Below are 12,255 nucleotides of genomic sequence, written 5' to 3'. Positions count from 1 at the left end.
CTTCATTTCGATTCCTGCAGCAACCTCTGTACATCACCACACGACCACAGTCCACTTTCAAAAAACCTGTCACACAGAATCCTGTTTATTCTTTATTTGAAAGACAGGTTTGCTTCATTTTACACTCTGTCTCTTTGGTGAGCAGTGAAGAGTCTGGCTACCTGAATGCACCCCTAATACTACTTGAGAGGAATGCTGTGCTTGATTCAGTTATCACACTTCAATAAAAACATAAGAGTACATTTTACACCTGATTCTTAGTGCTTTTTTAGAAGGAACACCTTTGTCCACATTCAAACTTTACGTCAGAACAGCTCAATGAGAGCATTTTCTCCTAGGCAAACCAAAAAAAAAAAAAAAAAAAAAAAAAAACCCTATGTTAGGAATACAAATTTAGGCATATATAACTTTTTACAACAGTATTGATTGTTGACCGTTTTCAGCTTTCGAATAGCTTCTTGAAGGCTGAGCCGATCTCCTGGATCATGTCTGAGGTGGTGGTGGAGCGGCCGTGCTGCTGGAAAGCCTGACTGTTGCACTGTCTGGTCAGAGAGCAGGCGCCGAACGCTGCAACCACCGACGGGTTCACACTGGGAGATGAGAAAAAAACACACAGATATTACAACACAAAACACCCACACTCCTGAAGTCCTCCGGAAGAGGGCTGCTGACACACTCGATTCTTAAAATCAAGTCTTTCACAGTTGGAGGTGTTAATGCCCTCTAATCTGAATTCACAACCTCAATTTCGCACCATGGAAAAAAAAAAATCTACAAGGTTTGTTTACACCTGCTACTTCAGCATGCTGAAACACAATACAATGCCCCCTAAAGGGGCTCAGCTCAACAACGTTTTGACCAACTTGATCGCTGCATAAATGATTAAGAACCAGACCTGTGACAGTCTGCATGTTTTTTCTGGCTGTTAAGTTTCCCAGTGAGTCTAGCAAAGGCTCAGGTATCGTGGGTTTTTCTTTTCCTTCCCCTCTCAGAGCACTGTGTGTGTGTTTTGTACAGAGAGGCTCTTTTTATTGTTGTTAAAGAGCTGAATGCTGGGAATGAAATGTTACAAATGCAAAAATTGAAACCTCACTGTTTATTAAACTGTATTAATGAGAATATACCTAAATGACTTCAGTGTGTTAAACTGAAAGTCTGCATCACGATGCAAACACAGTCAGCGGTGTCCTCACCTCCTGACCGTCCCTGCTGTGGAGGCCGTGTGGGCCCAGTGAGCCAGCACTCCCATAGATCCAGAGAGGAGATCCCCCTGTCCACCACACCTCCTCCCGCTGCCCTCCACACTGCATGAAAACACTGGAGACGGCAGAAAACCCGCAAGCTTACACTCATCCCAGAACTAATACATGAAGAAAAAGAAGATGAATCATCGGCAGGAAACGCCTGAAAGCTGAGTGTGACACCAACCCCTGCTGCCATCTGTAATGAGATCCTGCTCTCCCTTCAGCACCAGAGTGAGGTTTCCCATGGCAGCGCTGACCTGCAGGACGCCGCGTTGGTGATCGCTGCTGTCCATGGGCTCATGGTGCTGAAACAGCGATAAACACGTAAGAAAACAAAACTAACAGAATCAGACGCCATCAGCCGTCTACCGGTATCCGGCCGAACTCACCAGAGCTTCGTAGAGGCGGGTGAACTCCATGAAGTTCGGTGTGAGGATGCCCTTCTGGTACCCTTGAATAACAGATGGCTGCTGTGTAACCAGCCATAATCCATCCTGTTGAAAACACGCGCACACGCACGCACGCACAGAGTCTGGATGACTTTTCAATTCAGAGTCCATCTGCTCAACAGCTGGAAGTCGATTTTATGAGGACTTACTGCATCAATGACGATGGGGATATCTCTTGCTTTAGACCTCTCGATCACCTCCTGAGGAAGAAACGTCAGCGTTACTCAAACGTAACGTGGAACTACAGCTAAACACAGAGTGTAAGGTCTCCCTCAGTTGGTTGTTTTATTACTCTAATTAAAGGAACACTACTTCTCTTGAACACTGATTTCTTAATGTTGATTTTCATTTTTTTTTTTTTTAGATTTCTTATTCTAAAAACTTTAAAAGTGTTTTTAGAGGAAAACAACAACCACCAGGCACAAAGATGAAGCTTACACTGAATCAGTAGTTTCTATGTAGGAAGTAAAAAAAAAGGAAGTAAAGAATTCCTCTTGTAAAGGTCAGAGTTGTGTGTAAGTAGCAGACTGCACAGTAAAATTGAAAAAAAAAAAAAAGAAAGAAAAGGAGAAGAAGAAGTGATATATTCCTCTTGCCTTGGCTGTTTTCAACAAAAAGTCATCTCTTCCCAGACCTGGTCCCACCACAAGGCCGTGCAGTCTTGGTAGCCATTTTTCTATTTCTTCCACTGCATTGGGACTGTCCCTTAACACACATACACACACGACACACACACACACACACACGCACACACGAGACACACATTTGAATGCATTACTCCTTGTGTGAGGCATTCATACCTAAAACAATGCAGCTGTATACATCAGTTATTCAATAAACTGAAATTACGCTGAAGTTATTATAGTCAAGTCCTGCTGGTGCTGATTTTCCTCACTTATGAGATTTTTTTCAACTTCTACTTTAGAGAAGATGTCGCTCCAATTTGATTTCCCCTTTAAATTTTACGTAATCACACTTCTATATGCATAGTAGAGTTTGTATGCAAGTATGCACTATGTTTGCCCTGGGATGGACAGCGGTGTTCATTATCACTGACTTCAGGATTTTGCTACCAAATCAAGCCAAAGCTGTGACCAATAATGATCTCATACATATCTGATCCTTGTCTATGCTAAAAACCCAGAGTGCCAAAATCTAGTTTTCCTATTAGGATAAAAATGAACCCATCAGGAAACTGTTCAGTAATTCATAACCTTAGGCAGCTATGAAGGGAAAGTAGTGAACTGCTGCCTCCTGCTGGACAACAGACGGATCAACAACACCATGAAAGTGTGATGTTTTGTTCTGAAGGAACTCTTTTACAGAGTAGAAAACTAACTTGGGAAATGACATGCTTTGTAAATAGCTAATGTACTGTATATGGAAATATATAACTTTTCTGATTTATAAAATTGTGCACAGTTATTTAAAAACTGTCACACAGCTGAAAAACCTCAAACATTATACAATGTCTATTGGATAATTCACAAACATTAATTTTATATTCTCCTAAATTTCAGGGGTTTAATTGATCATATGTTACTGAACAGAAGAACAAAGCATGAAAAGTTCACTGATATCATAGCTTTCTGTCAGAAAAATGTCAATAATATCCCAGACCGCCATGGTCATATTGATTTTCCGTGTAATCACTTAGTAAATTTGACACCGGCGCCTCAATCCTAAACCTGCAGTCAATGAGAGCCAGACGGAGCAGAAGCTTCCTTTTGACCTTCGTCCTGACTCAATTAAATACACAAAGTAAAAACGAGAACCATCCAGACAGCCAAACCAACATCTCCACACTGAAACTTCTAATACCAAACATTTGGGGCACAAACTACAATGAAATGTCCAGAGAACATGTGGTCACTGCTGGACCGATTGGACTTTCAGGACGGCCGGTTTTTTTATTCCCAAATCGCAAGTTTGACACTCCTGATCCAGTGGATTATAACTTCATGATTTCTACAGTGAAGCACTGGCTGCTGGGAGTGGACGTGTACTTACAGAACGGGGTGAACGATGAGTTCAGGGCTGTAGGATTTGATCACAGTCGCGGCGTCTTTGGTACAGAACACATGGGACAAGTCGGCTCCCTGCACACGAAACACGGACATCGCCGCTGAGACAGGCCGGACTCTCACCGGGAAGCGAGCCAAGGATCACAAGCAGGGCTTACCACTTTCAGTGCAGAGATGGCAGCAAAGTATGGAGCTCCCGTGTAGCTTTAGTAGACAGACATGAAATAAAGTTTGGTAAATTGCTCAATTAGAAAGGTATTGAATTTTTCTTTGCATTAAATAATAAAGACTGGGTCTTGATGGGACATACTCTTGGCATCCTCCGATGATCCCGATTCGGCCGTCTTGTCCTTTGTGCTTTTTGGAAGTCAGCGGAGGGATTATGGTCTTCACTAGTGAAAGGATGTCATCCTCCATGCCTTTATGAGATGTGGATCCCAAAGCGTAGTATCGTTCAAGCACTGCGGAAATAACCAGAGTGAGCGTCTTACGTTGTGCTGTGATGGACTGAATCAGTGACAAATCAGAGGGCGGTAAACCAAAACAACACGGATCACCGAGCCTTCGCATTACGGCCGATCCCTTCTGCCTCACACGGAGCAGAACCAATACCTAATGTCTGAGGATCTGTGCTCAACAGCTGTGTGTGTTGGCTCAAACAGTCTGTCTGTGGCGAACGGCGTTTGAGGTGGCCGGACAGGTCTCGCGTGTGAGACAGTGAGGCGGAGGAAATGACGGGAGCGCGGGCAGCGGTGGGTGGAGGAGGAGGAGGAGGCGCCGTCTTGCAGGGAGTGGCTGCAGAGCCGGGCCTGGAAGAAGAGATGCTGGCGAACATCTGGCCGAGCATCTGCAGCATGTGCAGCTCTCGGGCGTGCTCGGCCTCGCGGCGGCGGTCCTCGGCCTGTAAGCGCTGCTCCTCCATGCGGTAGAAGCCGTCCTCGGCCTGGGCGCTCTGCTCCAGGAACTGCTCCATCAGCTTCTCCATGGGGAAGTTGGCGCGCCGCTTGCGGGGGCGTTTAGGCGCTCTGGCAGAAGAGTGACTGGCTGAATGGCTGCTGGTGTGAGGTCTGACTGAAGCACCTGAGCAAAAAGAATGGGTGGACAGCATGAGATGCAGGTTTGTGAGGGCATATATTCAGAAATCATGCATCGTAACCAGCAGACTGTTTCAGTAATCAGCTTCATTATCCCTTACTCTGTCATTATATATGTAACATTTACAGTAGGATCTGTTTGTTAGCAACATAATTCCAAAAGTTCTAGATGGATTATGTTAAAATTATCAGGAAACGTCCGAAACGGGACTAGGAGCAAGTGATTAGATTTTGGGAGTGATCCGGATTAAGGGGGGGGGGGGGGGGGGACTGAGCTGTTTGGCAGAGATCTGAGCTCTCCCAGTGCTTTTCTAGTCTGTTACTATTTTGAGTTTGGTCTGATAGATTTGCTTAACTTGCAGATCAACCCAGATTTTATATGTTTACTTAGAGAACAATTATCTAATTTTTACATAACTTATAGACTGAAATGTAAGCAGCATGGAGAACGGACATGGCTTTACTGCAGATCTGATGAGCAGAAAATGATACACAACATTCAGAAATACACATTTATAAATAAAGTGTAAAAACAGTGGAGTAAAGTGTAAATGCACTGTGGATGAACTAAAGGTATGCATTCCATGTCAGATTTTGAAAGTTGTCTGATATAAAAAGTTATGTTTGCCCTTCCTGGGGATGCATGTGATGGAGGAAGAGGAGGATGAGGATGTACTCACTGCTGTTACCCACTGTCACTTTAACGGGGATGGGGATGGGGACAGTGGGGTATTCCAGCTTGACTTCGGTCTCCGCGGGGTAAGGACACTCTCCGGTGCTCTCGGAGTAAACGTCCTGGACGTCCTCTCCATCCTCCTCCAAGCCGTCCACGGCCTCCTCCCCAGCCGCCCCGCACTCCATCAACTCCCGGGGGTCGAGTCCGGCCGGGCCGGTCAGGATCCTCTCCATGATGTCGTAGAACTTGCAGATCTTGTGGTACTGTCCGTTGTTGCGCAGGTTGCCCTCCTTGGCCAGCAGGTACTGTCTCTTCAGGCTCTTTATCCGCACCCGGCATTGTTCCGGCGTCCTCTCGAAGCCCATCGCCCCCAGCCTCCGGGAAACATCGCGGTACACGAAGCTATTTCGGAAGTTTCCATCCAGCGCCGTCTGAATGTCCTGCTCCCCCCAGATGGTCAGCAGCGTCCGCGTCTCCACGTCCGACCACAGGAAGCCGCGCGTTGGGTTCGCTTGCATTATCCGAGCGGGGCCGGTTCGCAGTCTCACCTCCGCCCGCGGAGCGGAGCGGATTAGGACGTCTGGCGGTCTGGGTCCGGGGCTCCGAGCTACAGCGAGCTAGCCGCGGGGCGTCGCTGCCCCGAACAACGAGCGGCCATTTAGGCGAACCGAGGAGCGCTCATGGCGGTGCGGGGAGCGGCGTCGAGCCCGGAGGATGGCTCCAGCACGTACGGGTCAACTCCGCAGCATGCTAGCTCCCACCTAGCCGTCTGTGTTTATCCTGTGACGGCGTTCACAAAATGCGTAGTTTAGGGTGTTGTGGTGAACTGACGCGGGATCAGCTGTTCAGGATCCCGAGCGCTGGCTCCAGATCGGTTTGGGGGTTCCAAACTGACCTGGGATCAGTTCTCTGAGGGGCACCTCGGCCGCCCCTCCGCCCCGGACGGATGGACGGTGTCCGCGGGGTCCTAAAGCCCCCCGGCCTGTAAATAACCACATATACATGAAACTAATACATATGCATTCATAAAAACATTCAAAAAATATTATCCAGAAATTTCCATACAGCTACTAATTACGAATTCTTAAATTATGAAAATACAGAATAATTTGTAAAAAAAAAACAAAAAACAAAAAAAAAAAAAAAATCTAATTATTATAAAAGACAAAATTGAAAAGGAATATATAGGTTTTACTTCTACAGAATATTTTTGAACATGTCCTTCCTTTTATTAAAAAGGCATTCATATTTTGTAAAAAAAAAAAAAAAGTAACAGCTAAATACAAAAGAAAAAGAAAAAGAAAGAAAGAAAGAAAGAAAGAAAGAAAGAAAGATAAGCTGTTATCAGAGAATGTTTACTCTTACAATACTTTTACAGATTGGGAAAATGTTTCCACACATAACAATTTGTACTACCTCTTCAGGATAATAGAAAAGGAGTAAAAGGGTTTTGAATAAAAAGTTTTACTTGTAATTCCTTTCTGAACATTTCTTTTTGGTGTTTTTTTAATATAGCACTGTTCAAACTTGGGTTGAAAAAAAATCATCCATTTGCTTTGGTTTGATTGTTTAGGGCACAAGGTTTCAATGGTCTGATAATATGGCCACTGATGAAAAATATATTTTCTTTAATCAGCACTTAAATAATAATGACAATGTGTGTGTGTGGAAAAAACTATCATATAAATAAGAACAGGACATTAAACATATTGCCCCATTTTTATCTTTAATAGCAGCAGATACTTTAAACATGTTTTTGACAGTGTTAACGGAGGTTGGAGAAGTTTATGATGAATGTGAAAACAGCTGTTGAGGAATTTGACATCCAGTTAGACCCATAACAACAGAAATGTCATTGAAATATAAAAAGCTGACTTCTAAGGGAGGCTGAGTCTCAGAGAAGTAAAGACGTGCGTGAACTTCATGCCCAACACTGCATTATGAATATAACCATTCAGAAACTATTTCCTGGCCTTGGAAACAGTTCCAGTAATTATTGTGAACACAGTTTCCTCTGTAGCTCACAAATGAAAAATAAAGCTGTGTTAAGCAAAGAAGGAACCATCTGGGACTGAAATCTGAAAACACCACATTATTTTGAGCAAACATTCACTGTTTTATAGTGAAAATTCCCATTTCCAAAGCATCTGGACCATATGGAGTCAGTTTCCACACCTACATAGACATATAGTGTTAACAAACAAATAAAGAGCATGTAAAACAACACATGAGAAAAAAATCTCACATTGCATCCAACACAGCAGACAGGCTTCACAGATACTGTCTACCTTCAGTATGTGCTTTCACCAAGCGAAAACTTCAGGGCCATCGAAATAGAAAAATCTGCCAAAGAAAACTGAACTGCTGAGCAGTTAAGATTCTATCAATGTACAAACATAGACTGGGCTGTAAATTCAGAATCATGTGACCCTGTAGGCATTTTTGAGGAAAAGTGGGCAACCAGCATTTTTTGAAAGTTCAAGGTGTCCCAAACAAGAATCCACCAGTTGCCCTTCAAATAAGGCCCCTGATTTTCTATATTTCCTCCTCCAAGTTATCCCCCTTCCATGGTAATTTAGATGTTAGACACTGTTGCCTATCCTGGCTTAGGCTCATAGTTAGGGCACTTCCCAATGTTCAATAATGTTGTGTTTGGTGTTATTTTAAAGAGGACATTTTTAGCTTTCATTTAAATCCAATTATCAACCTTTCTGGCACACATGGTGGTCACTCGAGCTCCTCAAACCACAAAGAACATATTTGTTTTCACAAATTCCGCCTAAGTTATTTTCATTGTTTTAGCCCTGTGGTACCTAGGAATACCAGAGACACAAAAAACAGATACTGAAATACTGACTTGCCTATGGAGTTTCAGAAAATGTATAACATCACCATATTATTACAATCTGGGGGATTACTGTGAGCCTGGAACCCGACTAGGGAGTTACTGCAGACAAGAGGCCAACACGCATGCTGACAGCTTTCATTACTTTGTTGGTATCCATCTTAGGTAACTAACACTTGTTTTTTATTTGATGAATGTGTTTATGTAAATCAATGAAGTTATTTGAAATCAGTGAATTCTATTGATTAAAGATAGCTAGCGAGGTGAATCCACCTCCCATGCAAATTGGGAGCGACATTGTAGAGCCTGTCAAGAACTTTGTGTACCTGGGGTCCATGGTGACAGACAGCGGGGATCTACAACCAGAGACTGACCGCAGACGAGCCCTGGCAGCACCTGCTCTGCAGTCCCTCTGGAAACCACTCTGGCAGCACCAGATCATCTCACGCACGACGAAGCTCCGGATTTACAAATTAGCCGTCCTCTCCATCCTGCTGCCATCCTTTCTGAGCCATATGGCTCAGAAACGTGGCTCCTGAATGACAGTCTGGCCTAAGAATCGATGGCTTTGATAGCAGGACTCTTAGAACCATGGAGAACATCAGGTGGCCCCAGCGAGTTTCTGCTTAGAGCCCGCACAGGCCAGCCCCGAGCATCTTCCTTGGTTGCACAACACCGAACCCGCTGGCTCGGCCATGTCCTTCGTCTACTCCCAGAACATCAGACACGAGCCATTCTCCAGTTTGACCCAGAGGCCTCAGGCTGGAGATGACCACAAGGGAAACCTCGCACCCGATGGCTCGACGTCGTTGCGGGTGACCTCCAACAACACGGAGCTGCTGTGGAGGATGCAGAGCAGCTGGCACAAGATCGCCAGCAATGGAAAAACCTGGTTCATCTGGTCGACTCAATGCACTGAGACAGGATACCCTGACCCTCGCTGGAGTACTAAGAAGAAGAAGACATTAACAAGCTGGCTAAATAAGCACTTTAATTTCTGTTTCAGCGTGATCATGGAGCTGCTGGCACTCTGGAGACTGGCCACTCTCTAGCTCTAGAAGAATGTCTCATCTGTCAGGAGACAAAAACGAAAAGTTATCAAAAGGAGGACAGCAGGGGTTTGACACAATAAAAGGTGCTGCACAGGCACGAGACAAACTTTGTGATAGAGACAACCCTCCAGCAATTGATCGTATAAAGAAACTGTCTAAAACAGATGTGGAAAAACTCCAACCCCAATGCTGAGAAGTTCAACTCCAACTGTGAGAGAGACACCAACGTCTTGATTCTGCTGATCGCCTACTTCCACAGAATGCCATGCCAACAAATCTGGATGAAAGCAGGGACAGCAAAGGACAGAAAGTACATCCCCATCCGTGCAGTTGTGGAAAAGCTGCAGATGGATGAAGAGGTTCTTGAGCCACTTCCAGGTTTCCATGCAGTCACTGGGAGTGACTCGACATCATACATTTCAGGACACACGAAGAAGACCTGCTGGAATGTATTTAGACAGCATAGCCATCTACTCAAGGGGCTTGGTGAAGGTCCTGAGCTTAGTGACTCCACCATCATGGATGCAGAAATGTTTTTCTGTAAATTATACGGTGCAAACAACACAAACAACATCAGTGAAGTCCATTTGGGCCTGTTTGTTAAAGGCATGACCACAGAGAGACCCACCCACCAGAGACGCTCTGAAATTTCACATCCATCATGTTCACCTCCAGACTTTGGCTTGGCGGCAGGCCCACCTGCAGTACCCGGTGCTGCCACCCCCTGAAAATATGGGATGGAAGATGGAGAACAACGTGCTTGTTCCTGAACTCATGTCGTTGCCTGCAGTTCCAGATGCCTGTGAGGAGCTAGTGACCTGTGGCTGCACAACTGGATGGAAGACGGCCCGGTGCGGCTGTAAGCCAAACCCATGCACTGCATCCTGTCAGTGCCGAAAGTCAAGTGACACTTGCATGAATATGTAATGCACTGAAGGAAAAAAAAATATGATCACAAAGAACCTGTAATGTCATTTTGATTTAATCATTGCTATTTATATTTGTAATTTGTTGCCATCTTCAGTGAATTTTACTGATTACAAGGATGGAAAATGTCTACCTGGCCTTTGATTGTCATTGCATTAATATTACTAATAGTATCATTACATCTAAACAATTGGTGTGGGTTTTTTTGTTTACATAATGCTGGTGCAAAGAATGAATGGAGGTGAATGGGCCTGAACTGGTTACTGCTATTTTAAGGCTCACAATAGCCTCTCACAAAGAAATATCATACATTTCCTGTATTTAGTATTGAGATTGTTGGCTTTTGGGTCCTTGATATCCCTTGATCCCACAGGGATAAAATAAACTATGTAGTTTATGCGAAAATTGTGGGAAAATGTGTGTAATTTATAGTTTAAAGAGGTCATGTGACCTCTGTGTTTGTCAAAAAAATGCAAATATGGGCTTAAATTAAAGGCTAGAAGGTCCCCTTTACAATGATACCAAGCAATCATATGTATGATATTAACAAATAGGAAATTAATAGCAATTTCTAACTTTGGGCGATTAATATATTAATTATGCTAATGAATCAATTATGACTAAACGGTAACTTTTACAGCTGGGCAACCGGCAGAAATGGATTCAGCACTAAAAAATCATATAGAAACAATGCTTAAAATGTTTTTCCTCAAAAATGCCTACCATGTTGTTTTCTAAGGGGCTTTTTCAATTTTCGGTCCTGACTAACATCTTTCAGGTCTCTTCACCTCCCAGCCTGTTGCTAGAGAACAGGAAAGACAAGACAATGGTACCAACGTTTTAGAGATATCTTATTGCGATCACAGCAATATAATGTTATAATTCCATTGAAAAATCAAAATGTGTCACTTTCAACAGCTTATGTGTTGTCTTTGTTTTATTGTTAATTAAAAATTGATATTTTTTAACATTTATGACATGGGTGCAATATACTTACTATATATGTGCAGAAATACGTTGTGTATAAATGACTATGTATGAAGCTTTTGTGCACCAGGTATATGTGTATCTGCATTAAATGTGTTATTGCATTCATGTCACCGTGCATGTCCATTTGCACTGAAGTCTGTGTTCATATCATCTCTGCTGTGTTCTCTGTTTCCCGCTGGGTCCTAAAGCCCGTCTCTTCCAACCAGCTGTCAACCGCTCGAACAACAAACACCTAACCACAAACCCAGCCCGGTATTTCAGCACCATAAGGAAACTCACGGCAGTTCCTGCACTTTACCTGTTTGGCCCACCATCGCAGTCAAAACCGACAGCGCCGCCGTGACCGAGCAAAAAGCGAGAGTGCGAATGAGTGGAGGCATGTAGTCAGAACCTCCCCTGCAGCCGCGGGCAGCGAGACCCTCTTTCACTAACCTGGTACGGAGCTGCGCTTCAACGCTGACAAGAGAGCAGCAGTGATCCGGATCATGAGGCTCCCTGACCCCGGGCTGTAGTACAGGAAGAGACCAGACCGGCGTGTGCTGCATTCACAGTCCGCTCGGAAACTATCTATCTGGAGGAGGGAGCGTTGAGCCCTCGTCCATCAGAGCTGCTATTCCCTCTGTGGCCGCCAGAGGCGCCTGGAAACATGTCAGAGTTGCAATAACCACTGTGGCCGCTAGAGGCGCCAGGAAACGATGGTTTACAGTTACTGCAGCTTCAGCCGGTCAAAATGTGTTAGAAGGGACACTTGAGAATTAAACAAAAATTTCAGTAATAAATTAACAACAACAACAACAAAAAAAACTATCCGGAAAGCCTTTTGAGAAACTGTCTGGCATATATAAAAAGGATAGAACAGGAGAAATATTAAGTTCACAACTTTTACTTTCTGAAAATAGTTTCCAGACTTGATCACTTTCAGACATTTTCTTCTGTTTGGAAGACAAACTAACC

General features: G+C 44.1%; 1 protein-coding gene across 2 annotated transcripts; it reads right to left on the bottom strand.

Annotated features, from left to right (window-relative positions):
• Positions 1–59: 59 nt before the first annotated feature.
• On the bottom strand, positions 60–11,904 carry naxd (NAD(P)HX dehydratase). 2 transcript variants are annotated; one of them, XM_030112584.1, is made up of 11 exons: positions 5,492–6,410; positions 4,330–4,797; positions 4,028–4,178; positions 3,876–3,921; positions 3,704–3,792; positions 2,290–2,398; positions 1,843–1,893; positions 1,634–1,738; positions 1,429–1,549; positions 1,194–1,317; positions 60–590 (listed from the first exon to the last, which is right to left on the bottom strand). In XM_030112584.1, the coding sequence occupies exons 1-11, from the start codon at positions 6,003–6,005 to the stop codon at positions 440–442; spliced, it is 1,929 nt and encodes a 642-aa protein (XP_029968444.1). In that variant the 5' UTR covers positions 6,006–6,410; the 3' UTR covers positions 60–439. The 2 variants fall into 2 exon arrangements, with proteins under 2 accessions (XP_029968444.1, XP_029968445.1); XM_030112585.1 differs by lacking the exons at positions 4,330–4,797; positions 5,492–6,410 and adding an exon at positions 11,734–11,904.
• Positions 11,905–12,255: the final 351 nt, after the last annotated feature.

This window comes from Salarias fasciatus, chromosome 16 (assembly GCF_902148845.1).
Source record: "Salarias fasciatus chromosome 16, fSalaFa1.1, whole genome shotgun sequence".
Taxonomy (NCBI): domain Eukaryota; kingdom Metazoa; phylum Chordata; class Actinopteri; order Blenniiformes; family Blenniidae; genus Salarias; species Salarias fasciatus.
This window is presented reverse-complemented; position numbering and strand designations above follow the sequence as displayed.

Coding starts and splice junctions, on each gene's coding strand:
- naxd (XM_030112584.1), bottom strand. CDS start 6,005: ATGCAAGCGAACCCAACGCGCGGCTTCCTGTGGTCGGACGTGGAGACG. Junction 2,399..3,703: donor CTCATCGTTCACCCCGTTCT/GTAAGTACACGT, acceptor ATGTGTGTTAAG/GGACAGTCCCAATGCAGTGG. Junction 1,550..1,633: donor CCCGCCTCTACGAAGCTCTG/GTGAGTTCGGCC, acceptor TCGCTGTTTCAG/CACCATGAGCCCATGGACAG.